Genomic DNA, 15,271 nt, shown 5'->3' on the forward strand with positions numbered 1-15,271 from the left:
GGGCAAAACAATTGTTTAAAAAAATGGTCATATACATATATAATGTATCAGTATTATATAAATAGTGTATACTCGTGGATAGATAATGTATAACTATATATCAAAGATGCATATACATATATATACATTGTTGATACAATAGAGTATACCTTTCAAATCGATTTTTTTCAATCCCAATCAATTCAAATCTCCTCTAAATAGTTTCAAAATTTAGATATGAGCTCTTGTCAAAATTTTGAATAATTTGATATATTATTAACTCAAAATGATTCACCTTTGCAGCATGTCGATTTTAAAATTTGAACTTTGAACATGAAAGAAAAAGAAAAAGGCAGAGGAGAAAAACAACGAAAAAATAAGGAATACGAAAAAGGGAGGAAGGAAGAGAAGAAGAAGTCATTAATGTCCGGAAGAAGAAGACCAAAGAAGACGAAGAAGAAAACGTGAATTGTACTTTGGCTTGCGATTAAAAAGTATCGAGTGATCTTTTTTGGTAAAAAATTATAATTGAGTTATTTTGAGAAAGGATTTATGGTCGAGAAGGTCATTTTGTTTAATTATTTTCACCGTTTATTAATAAAAGAAAATGACAAACAACATCAATTCCACTAGTTTAAGGACTAATTACTTATCTTCCTTTGAGTTTCCATATTATAACTGCTGTCATATTTCAGACACCACATGCATATATTTGGCGCATCCAGATACATGTATATCAGATAGATGATCATTGGATTAATCTAATTATGTGTATCTAAATATAAAATATAACTGAAAGACAATAATTTAGCAGCAAATCATGCATATAACTACTAGTAGAAGAAGAAAGAAAGAGAATTGAACATGGATTGGAGAATGGAGGGAGAGAGAGAGAGTCGACTGATTTGGAGTGAATATGTAAGTTAGAAAAATAATTAAGTGGATAGATAAATAAAAACTTTATTTTGGCAAATTTTACGAAGTGATATATCTCAATATATCCGACTCAAAATATGTTACATAATTATTAAATAGTGGAATAATAGATAATTATTTGAAAGTACAAACTTTAACGAGTCATATTACATAAAGTATGAACGTATGTCTAATTATGAAATTTTTCCAAAAAATAAAAATGAATTAATTTATAATAAATAAGTTATCGCCTTATCAAACTTACACGAGTCATATTTTCATAGACTAATTTTAACGTCCGCAATATTTTTGTCTTATTTTCGAAAAAACAAAGATTTATTTTTATGACAAAAATAAAGAAAAGTAGAAGAAAAGTAAAGAAAAGTATCTCCTTAATCATGAAGGTCTCATTTTCTTCTCCGCGTTTAGTATACACAAAAGATTCAAAACGACCGGTAAAATCCACCGGCTATACCCGGTCAATTTTCCTTGTAATTTCCTCTTATTTTCAATTTCATTTCAAAATCCACCCACAAATATCTCATTCTTTACACAATTAGTCCTTTTCCCATTTTCCTCCATTTTTCTTCAGCTCAAAAAATTTTCTAGGGTTTAATCTCTGTTTCTCCGGTGATTCTCCGGTGATTCTCCGGCGAGATCTCCAATCAGGTAAGCCGTTTACATTTTTGCCTTTTTTGTTCATATTGATTTTGATTTCATACGCGTTTAGTTTTCATGGATTTACGTCTGTATAGATTGCTGATACGTAGTTTTGTATGTTTTTACTTCGCCGCCATAGTTAAATTTATGAAATTTTAATGGTGTGTAGTACTTGCAATTTGTTTGTAAAATGTAATAATACTGCAAGGAGAAAAGTTATGCTTTTGCAGAGTTAATTTTTGAATTTGATTTCATTTTTAATGCTGCAAGGAATAAAAGTTATGTTTTTGCATAGTTAATTGTTGAATCTAATTTAATTTTTACTATGTATGCTTTTGTTTTCTTTTGTTCTAGTGTCATTTAGGAAAAAGATTACTTTTTTTCCAGTTAAAGAGGAAAATTTGATGCTTAATTCTACTTGATAATGTACAAAAAGTTGATGTCTTTGTTTTTTTATAACAATGTAGTCTGAGCGCAACTCTGAGTCTCGGGTAACTCTCGGGTAACTCTGTCCATCAAGGATTGAACAAAGATCACCTGTGTTTTTTGTCTTCTCTTGGATTTGAACTTGGAGAACTTGTAGTTATCAACCCACTTCAATAATGTAGAAAAATTTAATTCTCACAGTTTTTTTGATCAAGTAATGCTTTCATTAATAATAACATAAAGGGGATGGTGATTAGGTCTTAATCGAGCAAAGTGCAAAACAGTTAAAATAAAACAACAACAACAACGCAGTTCTCTTAAATAAATTTTGTTTGATAAATTTTTTACCCCCATCATCATATTTTAGGGTATGGACTGTATACTGAATTAGCTTTACTTGTGTGCTGGATAAATTTTGGCGAGAGAAAATATTAAATTAGTATTTGAGATGTATGTAACTGCAGTTGATGAAACAATTGTATCAAAATTTTAATTCAAGTTTGTTAAATGAGTCTATGTTGTGAAAGTTGTACAGAATAATAAGTGTTATTGGTGGGATGACATGTCAAGCATTTTGGATGCTCCAAAACAGGAAATATCATTAGAATTCAGGTGGAGGAAAATGGACAAGTAACGTTTGCGTTTATGTTTATCTGTTTCTATAATTGTAGCTGTTCACTTTCTTGGGTTTATGATGGGTTTCTCTTGGCAATGACAGATCATTTTTTAATTTAAAAATTCCCTAGTTTTGTTCTTCTGGTTCTTCACATTCTCCTTTTAATTTTATTTCCGTTTATTTTTGTTTTTGTACTTCTGCTATTTTATTCACCATTTTCCCATCTAATCTAGCTTTGTGTTTTCTTAATTGTTTAATATTCTTATTTGAGCTTTTCATCTGGCTGCTGGACAAAGGCAAATTGAAGCATCTGAAGATGTTTTGGATTAAGATGGATTTCTTTTAACCAATATTTTGATGATGGAGTTCATAGTTTTCATTATTTTGGGTGTTAAATTGTACTTGATTTCCTATTTGAATATTTTGATGTTGGATTTTACTCGATTCCTTCTCCATTTTCTCTCTGGTATGCTAGGTATTCTGGAAAAACTTCTCTGTACCCTCCCCCCATCCCTGTGATTTTAACTGGTACCAATGGTTTCCTTCTTGATTTTCTTTTGAGATTTTGTAGGAGATGTCTCGAGTGGAAGATTTATGGGAACGGTTGGTGCGAGCAGCACTACGTGGACATAGGGCTGCCTCTGGGAGACCGGCAGGAGGGATTGCTGCAAATGTCCCATCCTCGCTTGCGAATAACAGGGATATAGATGACATTCTAAGAGCTGCGGACGAGATTCAAGATGAGGCCCCTAATGTGTCCAGAATATGTAAGTGATCTCTTCTCATCGATCTTATTGGCTTTTCATGCCTGGGCACACAAGTATGTGCTGAGCTCATTTCTTGTTGCTCTGTTGAAATGAAATAGAAATATCCAGAACTTGATCATAGATGACAGGTATATTATAACGTCTAATTTTAGGGGGGAAACATGATCGAGATTCTCTCTTCTGTAACGGCATCGAAATATGACCGCTTTAACTTTTTTTTTTTTACCTGTAGAATTTATAATTTAAATAGTTTTGGTTTTGTCAGTTATCTTGGTATTGAGATTCAAGATATAGCGAAATGTGGCATGAAAAGCTTCAAAGTAATTAGGACCAAGTGTTTCTGCTTTCCCTTGTTGGACAAGTGAACGGTTGGTTATGTTAATTATTTTTCATGTTGACCGAGTCCCATTGTATAAGTGTTTAGATGGTAACAATGAGGTTCCAGTTCCTCATTTTTGAAAATGAAGACACATTTAGGGGTCGTTTGGTGTGAGGGATAAGAATAAATAGTCCTGGTATAAAAAAATAGTCTTGGGATAAAAATTTTGGTGTCTTGTTTGGTTGCCATGTTTGGGATAACTTATCCCACCATTGATACCATAGTGATGGGTTAAGTTATCCCATATACATGATGGGGTAAGTTATCCCAAGGAGAACTTGTTCCCAACCAAACGATCCCTTAGGGTTTGGTTGCCGGAGAAATTGAAAACTTTTAGGTCATTCAATGTGTTTTCTGTAGTGTATTTCTTTTCAATAAAGTGGAGCATTCTGTGGCTTATGACTCATCTCACCCTATGTTGGGTCCTCAAACTAAAATTGCCCATGCACCAGACCCTGGGCGTGAGATGGGGTGTTGAAGAATGAAAAAAGTTCCACATTGTGGTTAGAGAGATGGGTGGTCTCCTTATAAGGCTTGGACAATCCTCCTCCATTTGAGCTTCCTTTTGGGGTTGAATTAGAGAATGACTCATTTCACCCTATGTTGGGCCCCCAATTCAAATTTTCCCACGCACCAGATGTCCAGCACTAGGCGTGAAGTTGGGTGTTGAAGAATGAAAGGTTCCACATCGGTGGTGAATGAGATGGGTGGTCTTCTTATAAGGCTTGGACTATCCTCCTTCCTTTGTGTTAACCTTTTGGGGTGTGAGTTAGGAACTAGACCTAGTTTTACAAGATCCTTTTATGCATTTTCTTAAAAAACTTTATGCAAACTCAGTCTGTGTGAGCTTCACAAAGCATAGGAGGGTCCCAAGCACAGATAGGAGGGTTATGGTTGGTTTGTCAACCAAATGTAAGAATTGTCTAAATATGATGAATTCTCTGATTATTGAAATATGAATAGGGTGGAATGGCTACAAATGGCTAATATAGCTGACCTCATCTAAATTTGGATCGAGACATAGTTGATTGATTAATTTAGAAAGCTGATATGCAGTCTGTCGATGCTTGGACTAATAAACTTGCCTATCTGTTGGCAATTTGGTGAATATTCTGCAGTATGTGAGCATGCCTATTCCTTGGCTCAAAATTTGGATCCTAACAGTGAGGGGAGGGGCGTTTTGCAGTTCAAGACTGGTCTGATGTCTGTAATCAAGGTATGTGTGTGACTTTTTCCTTTGTGTACTCATGATATGCATCACTTTGTTAGAGGAATAGGAAAAATGGATTTTCATGAAGTATTCAAATATTTCTTGTGTTCGATATATGAAGTATTTGGTCCTTCTGAGTGCCAATATCGCTATTTGGATAGATTCACTGATTTTTGTATCAGGTAAATTTAGAGTTATGTGAAATCCTCTCTTTCTTCCATTTTGTATTGTTATCATTTCTGGTGTCAAGACTTCTATTCTTACAGATGTGCAGGAACTCCACTTAGCCTATGCATTGTAAATTAGTTCTGACAGTTGAATTTTAACATGTTTTATGGTGTGTTTACGATATTTTGGATATTGGTTCAGTTCTGATTTCCTTCCCATCTCTTGCCTAATCTTATAGCAAAAGCTTGCGAAGCGGGAGGGTGGGACAATTGATAGAAGCCAGGATATTACTCTCTTACAAGAATTCTACAAACAATACAGAGAAAGGCATAATGTGGATAAATTACGAGAGGAGGAACTGAAATTGAGGGAATCTGGTGTCTTCAGTGGTAATCTGGGAGAGTAAGTGATGTTACTCTCAGCATTCTCTTATTCAGTTGTTATCCTCTAGAAGACCTCTGTGATTTTCTTTTTGTAGGTTCTTTACCTTTTGGTATACCACTTGTATATGGCCTTTTTTTGGCCTTGTGATCAATGAAATGTTTACATGATTTTAAAAAAGGATCTTTGTGGTTGTATTCTCCTAATTGCATAGCTGCCTGAATTACATTTTTTACTTTATTGTTCTCTATGGTGTCATGTCTGCTTGGTGCTTATCTTCTTGCTCTGAAATGAAATTTCTGTTTCCCCTAAATACTATTTGTTGCTTCTAGGTTGAAAAGCAATGGAACATTTTTTAGTTTGCAGGACGTGATAGTTTCCCTGTATCTTTTGTAGTCTGTCCATACTCAACGAAGAATAAAGAATCCGTGATAGAAGTACAGGGATCTCTTTTCTCCTGTCTGATCAAACCATAATGATTTTTGTTTCTCCTCCCCCCTTTCAATATACATGGTTGGGAAAGGCTTCAGGGATCACAAACAACTCCAAATTCATTTGTTCTATGGGGAGAGGGGCTGATTTTCAGCAATCAGACCGGTCACAACTGATTCTTGGTACTGACAATGACAATTTAGGCGCATAGGGAGCTAATGTGAGGCATTTAGCCAACATTGAAGATGGAAGAAAATTTATGAGATGGGTGGGAGAGAAATTCCTTAGGTCTGGGGAATTTTTCGGAGTGTCGTTTGAAGGGGAGGAGGTTAAGGTGTTAGAATTACTTATAGACATAGTTTACGATGCAAAAGGGGTAGAGTGCACAAGTTCTTTATTGTAGGGAGGGAGGGGGAATAAGTTTGGGGAAGGAAAAAGAGTGTACGAGGGGCATATGTGATATGTATTCAAGAAACAAAAATGGAGATATTGTTGGATACTGGGAGTGGGTGGTGTATGACTATTCCGGTTCAGAGAAGTGCAGGAGGAGTACTTATACTTTGGGATGATAGAAATTGGAGTCCATGGAGGTTAACAAGGGTGCGGTTCAAAAACATTGGCAATAGAATTGGGTGGAGCTTTAAGGGGATTTATGGACCTGTGTGGGAGTGGTCAAAGGACACTTGGTTAGCCACCTTTCAATGTTGTGAGAAATATAGGAGAAGAATATTATTGAGTTGTTGTTGTGTCTTAGACACTAGAATACAATCCTTTACCAAGTAGGATACTATTTACTATTTCTATTCCTATTCCTATTCCTATTCCTATTCTAAATAGGATTGTATAAACCTATTCCTATTCTAATAGGATTTTGTAAACCTATTCCTATTCTAATAGGATTGTGTAAACCTATTCCTATTCTAACACTCCCCCTCAAGCTAGTGCATACAATTCATGTACCTAGTTTGTTACATATGTAATTAATACGAGGACCAATGAGGGGCTTGGTGAGATATCTGCAAGTTGATTAGTCGACTTCACAAAATTGACAGTCAATCTCAATGTGCTTGTCTTCTCATGGATTTGATGCATAATGTCAGTCAATCTCAATGTGCTTAATCTTCTCATGAAATACTGAATTTGATGCATAATGCCGATATAACACAGAGTGATAAAATCACAGTATTGAACTTTCCAAACCAAACTTGCAAAGACTTTTACAGGCCATAGAGACTCACATAATCGACATACAAGGCTACTAAACTCCCCCTGAGTAACAAAGTGCTCAAAATCTAGTATAAAGTATATGGATCATGTTGGAATCAATAGATGAGTTGATATTAAACAAGTCACCGAAAAACTGGCCGGAACATGCTCATATGCCGGAGTATTAGATTTGATGGCCTAAAGTGGTCACTATTTTAAAAATAAAATTATTTGGATAGGGCTGGAATGATGGCATGACCCAACTGGAAAATAAAAATTATAAAGGAAAGGTCGGATTGACATCACGACCCTATTGAAAAAGAAAAAAAATATGGATAGGGTCGGAACGTGCTCATATGCCGGAGTATTAGATTTGATGGCCTAAAGTGGTCACAATTTAAAAAATAAAATTATTTGGATAGGGCTGGAATGATGGCATGACCCAACTGGAAAATAAAAATTATAAAGGAAAGGTCAGATTGACACCACGACCCTATTGAAAAAGAAAAGTAATATGGATAGGGTCGGAATGATGACACAACCCTATGCAAATTAGATTTGAGGAGTCACCGAAAAGACGAATGGAACTATGCAAATCAAATCTGAGGAGTCACCGAAAAGACATACGGTGCTATGCTACTCAGATATGAGAAAGTAGTTCGAAAAAAATCCACGGTACTACACAAATTATATATGAGAAGTCTGTAGAGATGCACGGTGCTACACAAATAAGATAATGCAAAAACAGGTAGTCACCGGAAGGATGGCACGGTGCTACATAAATTAAATATGAAAAGTAGTCACCGGAATGATGGCACAGTGCTACACAAATTAAATATGAAAAGTAGTCACCGGAATGATGGCATGGTGCTACACAAATTAGATATAAGAAAGTAGTCACCGGAATGATGACACGGTGCTACACAAATTAGATATGAGAAAATAGTCACCGGAAAGATACACGGCGACCCAACTTTTGCTAACATAATTGTTGGTCGGACCGGCGGCATATATGGATAATAGCCGCCTGTGGGCAGTGGAAGCTCTTTGATTGTTNGCTACATAAATTAAATATGAAAAGTAGTCACCGGAATGATGGCACAGTGCTACACAAATTAAATATGAAAAGTAGTCACCGGAATGATGGCATGGTGCTACACAAATTAGATATAAGAAAGTAGTCATCGGAATGATGACACGGTGCTACACAAATTAGATATGAGAAAATAGTCACCGGGAAGATACACGGCGACCCAACTTTTGCTAACATAATCGTTGGTCGGACCGGCGGCATATATGGATAATAGCCGCCCATGGGCAGTGGAAGCTCTTTGATTGTTTACCAAGATCGTAGAGGCTCTGATACCATGTGAGAAATATAGGAGAAGAATATTATTGAGTGTTGTTGTACACTAGAATACAATCCTTTACCAAGTAGGATACTATTTACTATTCCTATTCCTATTTGTATTCCTATTCCTATTCTAAATAGGATTGTATAAACCTATTTCTATTCTAATAGGATTGTGTAAACCTATTCCTATTTTAACAAGATTGTATAAACCTATTCCTAGTCTAACAAATGTCATGTAGTTTCATGGGAGGTCATAGTCCTTCTTGAATGAATTTTTCAGGTAGATATAATTGCGAAGAATGAGGACAGATTCAAACTCATCTTAGATACAGGGGCGGGGGGACTGGGACCGAGAGTGCAATTTACTTGTGTTTGGACCCATTTGATTAGTTTCTTTTAGTAGATCTTAGAAATAATTTGTCCTTTTGTAACTGCTGGTGTACTGGAGATTTTTCTATTTTTAATAAAATCACTCACCTTATAATTAAAAAAAAATAAAATTTGTCCTTTTGCTGAGATGTTATTTTAGTTGGTTGATTTGTTGTGTTTCTATTTTTTCTAAAAAATAGGTTGGAGCGTAAGACTGTCCAAAGGAAAAAGGTTTTAGCGACTCTTAAGGTTTTGGGAAATGTCCTTGAACAGTTGACTAAGGAGGTTTCCCCTGAAGAGGCGGATCGCTTAATACCCGAGGAGGTTTGGTCTCTTATTACCTGTACTTCTTATTGAAGTGTGCAAGTCCTTGCTTTTGATGTTCGAGCAGTCTTTTGTATGTGTAAATAGCTGGTTGTGTACTCTTCTTTGATTTGTTGATTTCTCGCTATGATCCTTTTCATTGAAAGGTCTTCCAACCTTTTGAGTTTTGTAAGAGAACTTCTCTTCAAATAGAAGTCACATTTTGCAGCATGCAATTGCTATGAATAGCCTTGTCATTACCAATCAAAGGAAAAATCACTCAATCGATGGAGCTACTTATGTTATGTTAGCAAGAAACGTTAGATGACTTGACATAGGGGCTGCATCTGTTTCCTTACGTGCTCTGTTCCAGTTAGATAAATGTCTGTCATCCCAATCTTCTCTTAGATAACTTCACGCCCACATTTCCTTAACATCTTTTGGTAACTATAACCCTGGAAAAAAGTAACCAAAAAAAAAAAAGGGAACATCTACTTTAGTATAATCCATAGTCAGCACCCCTAAACTCAAATCTGTTACCTTTTTTGATATTAACTCATCACAACTTACATGTGCTGCACCTATATCACTTGTTAACAATTACAAATTTCAAGTTTCAAGCTTCCTCATTAAGATTCAATTGTTTATTTTTCTTTTCTTTCTCCTGGTTTCCACCAATAATCTCTAATGGTACTTCATTACGATTCACTATTCCCATTTGTATTCCTTCCCGATTAGTGTGTTAGAAATTTCTAGAATAATCATATAAACATTAATACATAAAGAAAAATAAGCAATTAGTTTGACTGCGTGAATAAATATATAAAGGTAGTTCTATGCATACGGATATGAAATATATATTCCAGGGAGTAACTTCCTTCCTGTATGTTTCTTTACTTAATCTGATTCTAGATTCTCATACAAATGCTATATTGCTACCGTAATTCATACTAACAAGTAACATCCGTTGCTGATAACTTGTTATAAAGATATGGTGTTAATGGGTGTTTGGATTGGACATATATTTAATGGCTTTTGACTTTTAAGCTATTTTTTTTGTTTTGGAAGTGTTTGGATAACACAAAGTGTTTTTAAGCACTTTTTTAAAGCTGAAAAAGTACAAAAAAAAGCCAAAAGTCAAAAGTTGGGTGTTCCTAATTTTGGCTTTTAACTTATAAGCCTTTTAAAAAAAGCCAATCCAAACACCCCCTTAATCTAGTGAAACCTAAATTGAAAAAGACATGCATGCTATTCTTATTATCCAACATCATCATTCTTATATATATATATATATAAATTTTTTCGCCCTCTTTTAAAAGTAGGTTTAACGTTGACATAATGAACCATAAATACAATAACAATAAATAACTTGTAAAGCGGAAAATTAATTTTAAAAAATACAATTTCTTTTCAAAAGATGATTAAATAAATCAAATTGAAACCATCTCGAGTCATAGTTTACCACAAAAAAACTCAAACAAAGAATTATATTTTGAGAATACAGATTACAGAATACATGATTTGCGTAAAACTCACATGATGTTCCTGTTGTTACTTGATTGCTTAAATATTAATTAAAGCAGTTTCTTGTTGCCCATGATTTTGATGAAACTGACACGCAGGACTTCCCCAAGGAGAATACTATTAGAGATGAAAGCCCGACAAAATCATGGAATTTTATTGTTTTATTAAGAGGAAGTTGAATACAATTTTTTCCAAAAGATGCAACCTTTCTGGAGTTGTATCTTTTTAATATTGAGCAACTCTCTTCTCCAATAAACATGACTTTTTAAATAGATGCTACTATCAATTTACTCTTTTGTCCCAATTTGTATGACACACCTTCCATTTTTGTCTCTCTAAAAAGTAATGCCTTCTTATATTAAGAAATAATCGAACTTTAATTTTCCTATTTTACTTGCAATCGAGATAACTTATAATTACACAGATATCTATGGCTTGTTGTTGACCACAAGTTCCAAACGTCTTTACTCCCCTCTTTTTCAACTTTGTGTCCAGTCAAAGTGCATTCCACAAATCTGGACGGAGGGAGTATATCTTTTTTTCGGACCAACAAATCTATATCTATTTGTATATTTAAGATAACTTTCTCTTACATAGAGTTGTATCCTTCCAATAAAATGACTAGCCCTTTGAAAAGTTCTTTCCTAGTGCCAAATAGTTTCACTAAAAATTAGTCAATAATGAACGAACACAACTATTTAGTGAAGGCACAACTGAAATCAATATTTTTCAGTTTTTATTTAATTGCTACTCCCTCTATTTCAATTTGCTTGACCTACTTTCCTTTCTAGTCCGTTTAAAAAAGAATGCCCCTTTCCCTTTTTAGCAACTCTTTAATTCCAACTTTCCACATGACATGTTTAAGACCACAAGATTAAAGGATATTTTGGTTTATTTGACATATCTTTAATTTAGGACCGCACTATTCAAAAGTTTTTTTTTGATGACCGTGGTGTCTGGGTCAGCTTTCCTGCACCTCGACTAATTCCACAGGATACCTGCCACTTTCCACCAAGGGGCAAATGGAAAGAATCACCTAGTATTTTTGTCTCTGCTAAGATTTGAACCTGATAACTCTCAACCACTTCATTGGCCACTAGCCCACACCCTTGGGTGCAAGAGAGTCGGTATGCTAATTCCTCATTTGCAAATCAGCCCTACCTGTAGGTTCTTTTCTGAAAGAATAAAGAATTGGAGGAGGAAAATCTTGATAGAATTTGAAAAAAAACAAACGGCAAGTTGAAGGCAGTAAACTAGTAAAATGTGTTTATTTTTCATATTTCTAAGCTAAAGATTAAACAAAAGGATCTTAGAGTGTCTTGGGTTGGGCCTAGAGGGTCTCTTAACGCCTTCTTTTTTCTTCTTATTGGTCTTATTTCACAAAGACTTGCTAGGGTGAGGAAGAAGGGGGAACAAGCACACTTGGAGAATTCAAGCGACTAGCCCTTTGAAAAGTTCTTTCCTAGTGGCCAAATAGCTTCATTTAAATTTTGTTAATGATGAATGAACACAACCATTTAGTGAAAGCACAACAGAAATCAATATTTTTCAGTTTTTATTTAATTGCTACTCCCTTTGTTTCAATTTGTTTGACCTATTTTCTTTTCTTAGCAACTCTTTAATTCCAACTTTTCACCTAAGATGTTTAAGATCACAAGATTAAAGAACATTTTGGTACAAATGACATATCTTTAATTAAGACAACAAGATTCAAAAGTCTTTTTTTTTTGGANAATGATGAATGAACACAACCATTTAGTGAAAGCACAACATAAATCAATATTTTTCAGTTTTTATTTAATTGCTACCCCCTTTGTTTCAATTTGTTTGACCTATTTTCTTTTCTTAGCAACTCTTTAATTCCAACTTTTCACCTAGGATGTTTAAGATCACAAGATTAAAGAACATTTTGGTACATTTGACATATCTTTAATTAAGACAACAAGATTCAAAAGTCTTTTTTTTGGATAACCATGGTGCCAGGGTCAACTTTCGCATACCTTGACTGATACCATAGGAAACCTGCCACTTTCCATCAACAACAAGTATCAAGTAACTCTGTCCACTAAGGCTAGGACAGATGAGAAGAATCACTTAGTATTTTTGTCTCCCCTGAGATTTGAACCCGAGACCTCATGACTCTCAACCACTCCATTGACCACTAGGCCACACCCTTGGGAGCAAGATTCAAAAGTCTTTCTTATTTTATTCAACTCCGTGCCAAGTCATAACAGGTCAATCAATTTGAGATCGAGGGAGTATTATTAAATATAAAACTATAGATTATAATAAGGATATTTTGATCTTTTACTTTTAACTTAGGGCTTCCTACTTTTATAATAATATACATTTAGATTTTTGTTTGATTATAGTTGCTATTAAATATAAATACATTACTAAAAGGGTATTTTGGTCGTCCAAACTTTTAGTTTAGGGCTTTCTACTTCTGTAGTAGCTAGACAGATTAGTCACTCCAAGCTTGTGTGGGAAATACTAATATTTTGATCTAAGTAAAGATTGTATTTGTTTTCTCTGATATGGCAATCAATTTAATAAGTTTGATGTTCTCATACCATAAGCTGTTTTTTTAATAACCGTACCATAAGCTGGCTTTTGAGCTTTTTCAGCTACTTGTATATCATCTGTTTGTTCTAATGCCTCTGAGTTGGATAGGTTCTGCATTCAATTGTGTTCCTCCTTTTTTTCTGGGGGTAAAAGTTTCCTTCTTTTTTGTTGTTCAATATGTTCAATTTTTTGTTGTTTCCGCTGCACGATAGTGGTCTTTCACTTGTGCCGGGCATTTATTTTTCTTCCTATTCCTAGTAGCAAGTTGCTAACAGTCCTCATCCTACAAATGGGTGTAAAATAAAAAAATCTCGAGGTAGCTTATTTATTATTTTTGGTCAATGTTTGTAGTTTTTTAAGATTCCTGCCGTACATGAACGACAATTGACGTGGTAAAGACTAAAGAGCACATGCTGAAACTTCTTATGAAATGAAATGTCCTTGGGCCGATTCATGAAATGTTTCTATGTGCTGGTGCAGTTCCACATGCATGTGCGTTCAAATAGTTTCAATACTTGGTCTTGCTCCTGATGCATGTGCAGTCATTCATTTTCTTGATTCTTTTTGCATCTGAAATGCTCTTTTGGTGCTGTGTTGTTGCTTGCAGCTAAAACGAATGATGGAATCAGATGCTGCTATGACTGAGGACGTTGCTTACAATATTATTCCCCTTGATACCACTTCAACTACAAATGCTATCGTGTCCTTCAGCGAGGTTGATAATCTTTCCCCTATCACTTTTAAAAGCTCTTTGCATATTTGTTCTGATGTAATTCAGCAAAATGTCAGGTACGTGCAGCAGTATCAGCTCTGAAGTACTTCAGAGGCCTACCAAAATTGCCTGGAGATTTTTCTTTACCATCAACAAGGAGCATCGATTTGTTTGATTTTCTGCATTACTCTTTTGGATTTCAGGTTCGTATACTGACTTCTTTTGAACTTCAATTGTTGTCTCAAAGTGTGTTTCTGTATGCTCCATAATACACACTCCTTTCTGATTAACAAGTGAAATTTTCATATTGCGGTATTGTTAATCATAATTCTTGACTGTATACAATCACAAGAACAACTGCGCCTCAATCTCAAATAAGTTGGTTCGGCTATGTGGTATCTTCTCTCATCTTGTTGTGTATTTTGACTCATCTCAAGACCAATATTGTATAAAGTAGAAGTGCTATATATTTCTTTTTTTTTTTTGAAACTGGTAAGGTTGAATTCTTTAGCATTAAGGGTATGCTGGCTACCTCCAAAAAGGGATAATTACAGATTTCCTATCAAATCTATAATCTGGTCTATATCATCTATACAAATCTGGTTACACCAAAAAAGTAGAGATATTATTCCATTTAACTTTGTGGATGGAATTGGATCTATCTTCAAAACATCTTCCATTTCTTTCTTTCCAGACTGACCACCATGATGGTATTAACTTCCACCATCTCTTTTGACTCTTACTGCCTCCCCTCCTAATCCTGCAGCTCAACAGATCTGATGTATGTTCTGGCATTGTCCAGTTCATGCTTGTGATGTTGAGAAACAAGTTCCAAATTTGAGCAGTAAACTTACAATGCAGGAAGAGATGGTTATTTGTTTCCCCTGTCAAGTTGCACAAAAAACACCTAGGGACCAGTTGTCTGCCTTTCTTTTGTTGGCATATAAAACCTCAAACAAGATTACAAGTTTCCTAGATAACATAGGATTTAAAGCAAACTTACTAATATGAGTAAAACATAATTCCAACTAATTGGCATCGGACAACAAGGCTTTGGTCTAGTGGTAACAGCACAACTTGTGATGTTAGGTTATGAACACATCACGAGTTCGGACGATACTGCAGACAAAAACCTGTTATTTAAGTGGAAAGTGGTAGAAGGGGTGGAGCCATTGTTCTCTTGAGTTTTGAACCATGATGGATTTTACTCCTTTTTCATATCCTTCCTTATCAATGAAAATGTTCTTTATAATTTGAAATGTTACTGGCATAGAAAATGAGCAATTAATTTTTTCAATATCAAGA

General features: G+C 34.8%; 1 protein-coding gene across 1 annotated transcript in view; it reads left to right on the forward strand.

Moving 5' to 3' along the window:
* The first annotated feature begins 1,497 nt into the window (after positions 1-1,497).
* Positions 1,498-15,271, forward strand: part of LOC125853414 (callose synthase 9) — a 51,690-nt gene continuing 37,916 nt past the window's right edge. The window contains exons 1-7 of the mRNA XM_049533096.1: positions 1,498-1,563; positions 3,168-3,363; positions 4,861-4,958; positions 5,359-5,522; positions 9,063-9,186; positions 13,862-13,969; positions 14,044-14,169. Of these exons, the coding sequence (XP_049389053.1) occupies positions 3,171-3,363; positions 4,861-4,958; positions 5,359-5,522; positions 9,063-9,186; positions 13,862-13,969; positions 14,044-14,169 (813 nt within the window). The 5' untranslated portion in view covers positions 1,498-1,563; positions 3,168-3,170. The remainder of the gene's footprint in view (positions 1,564-3,167; positions 3,364-4,860; positions 4,959-5,358; positions 5,523-9,062; positions 9,187-13,861; positions 13,970-14,043; positions 14,170-15,271) is intronic.

Source organism: Solanum stenotomum, chromosome 1 (genome assembly GCF_019186545.1).
Source record: "Solanum stenotomum isolate F172 chromosome 1, ASM1918654v1, whole genome shotgun sequence".
Classification (NCBI taxonomy): Eukaryota; Viridiplantae; Streptophyta; class Magnoliopsida; order Solanales; family Solanaceae; genus Solanum; species Solanum stenotomum.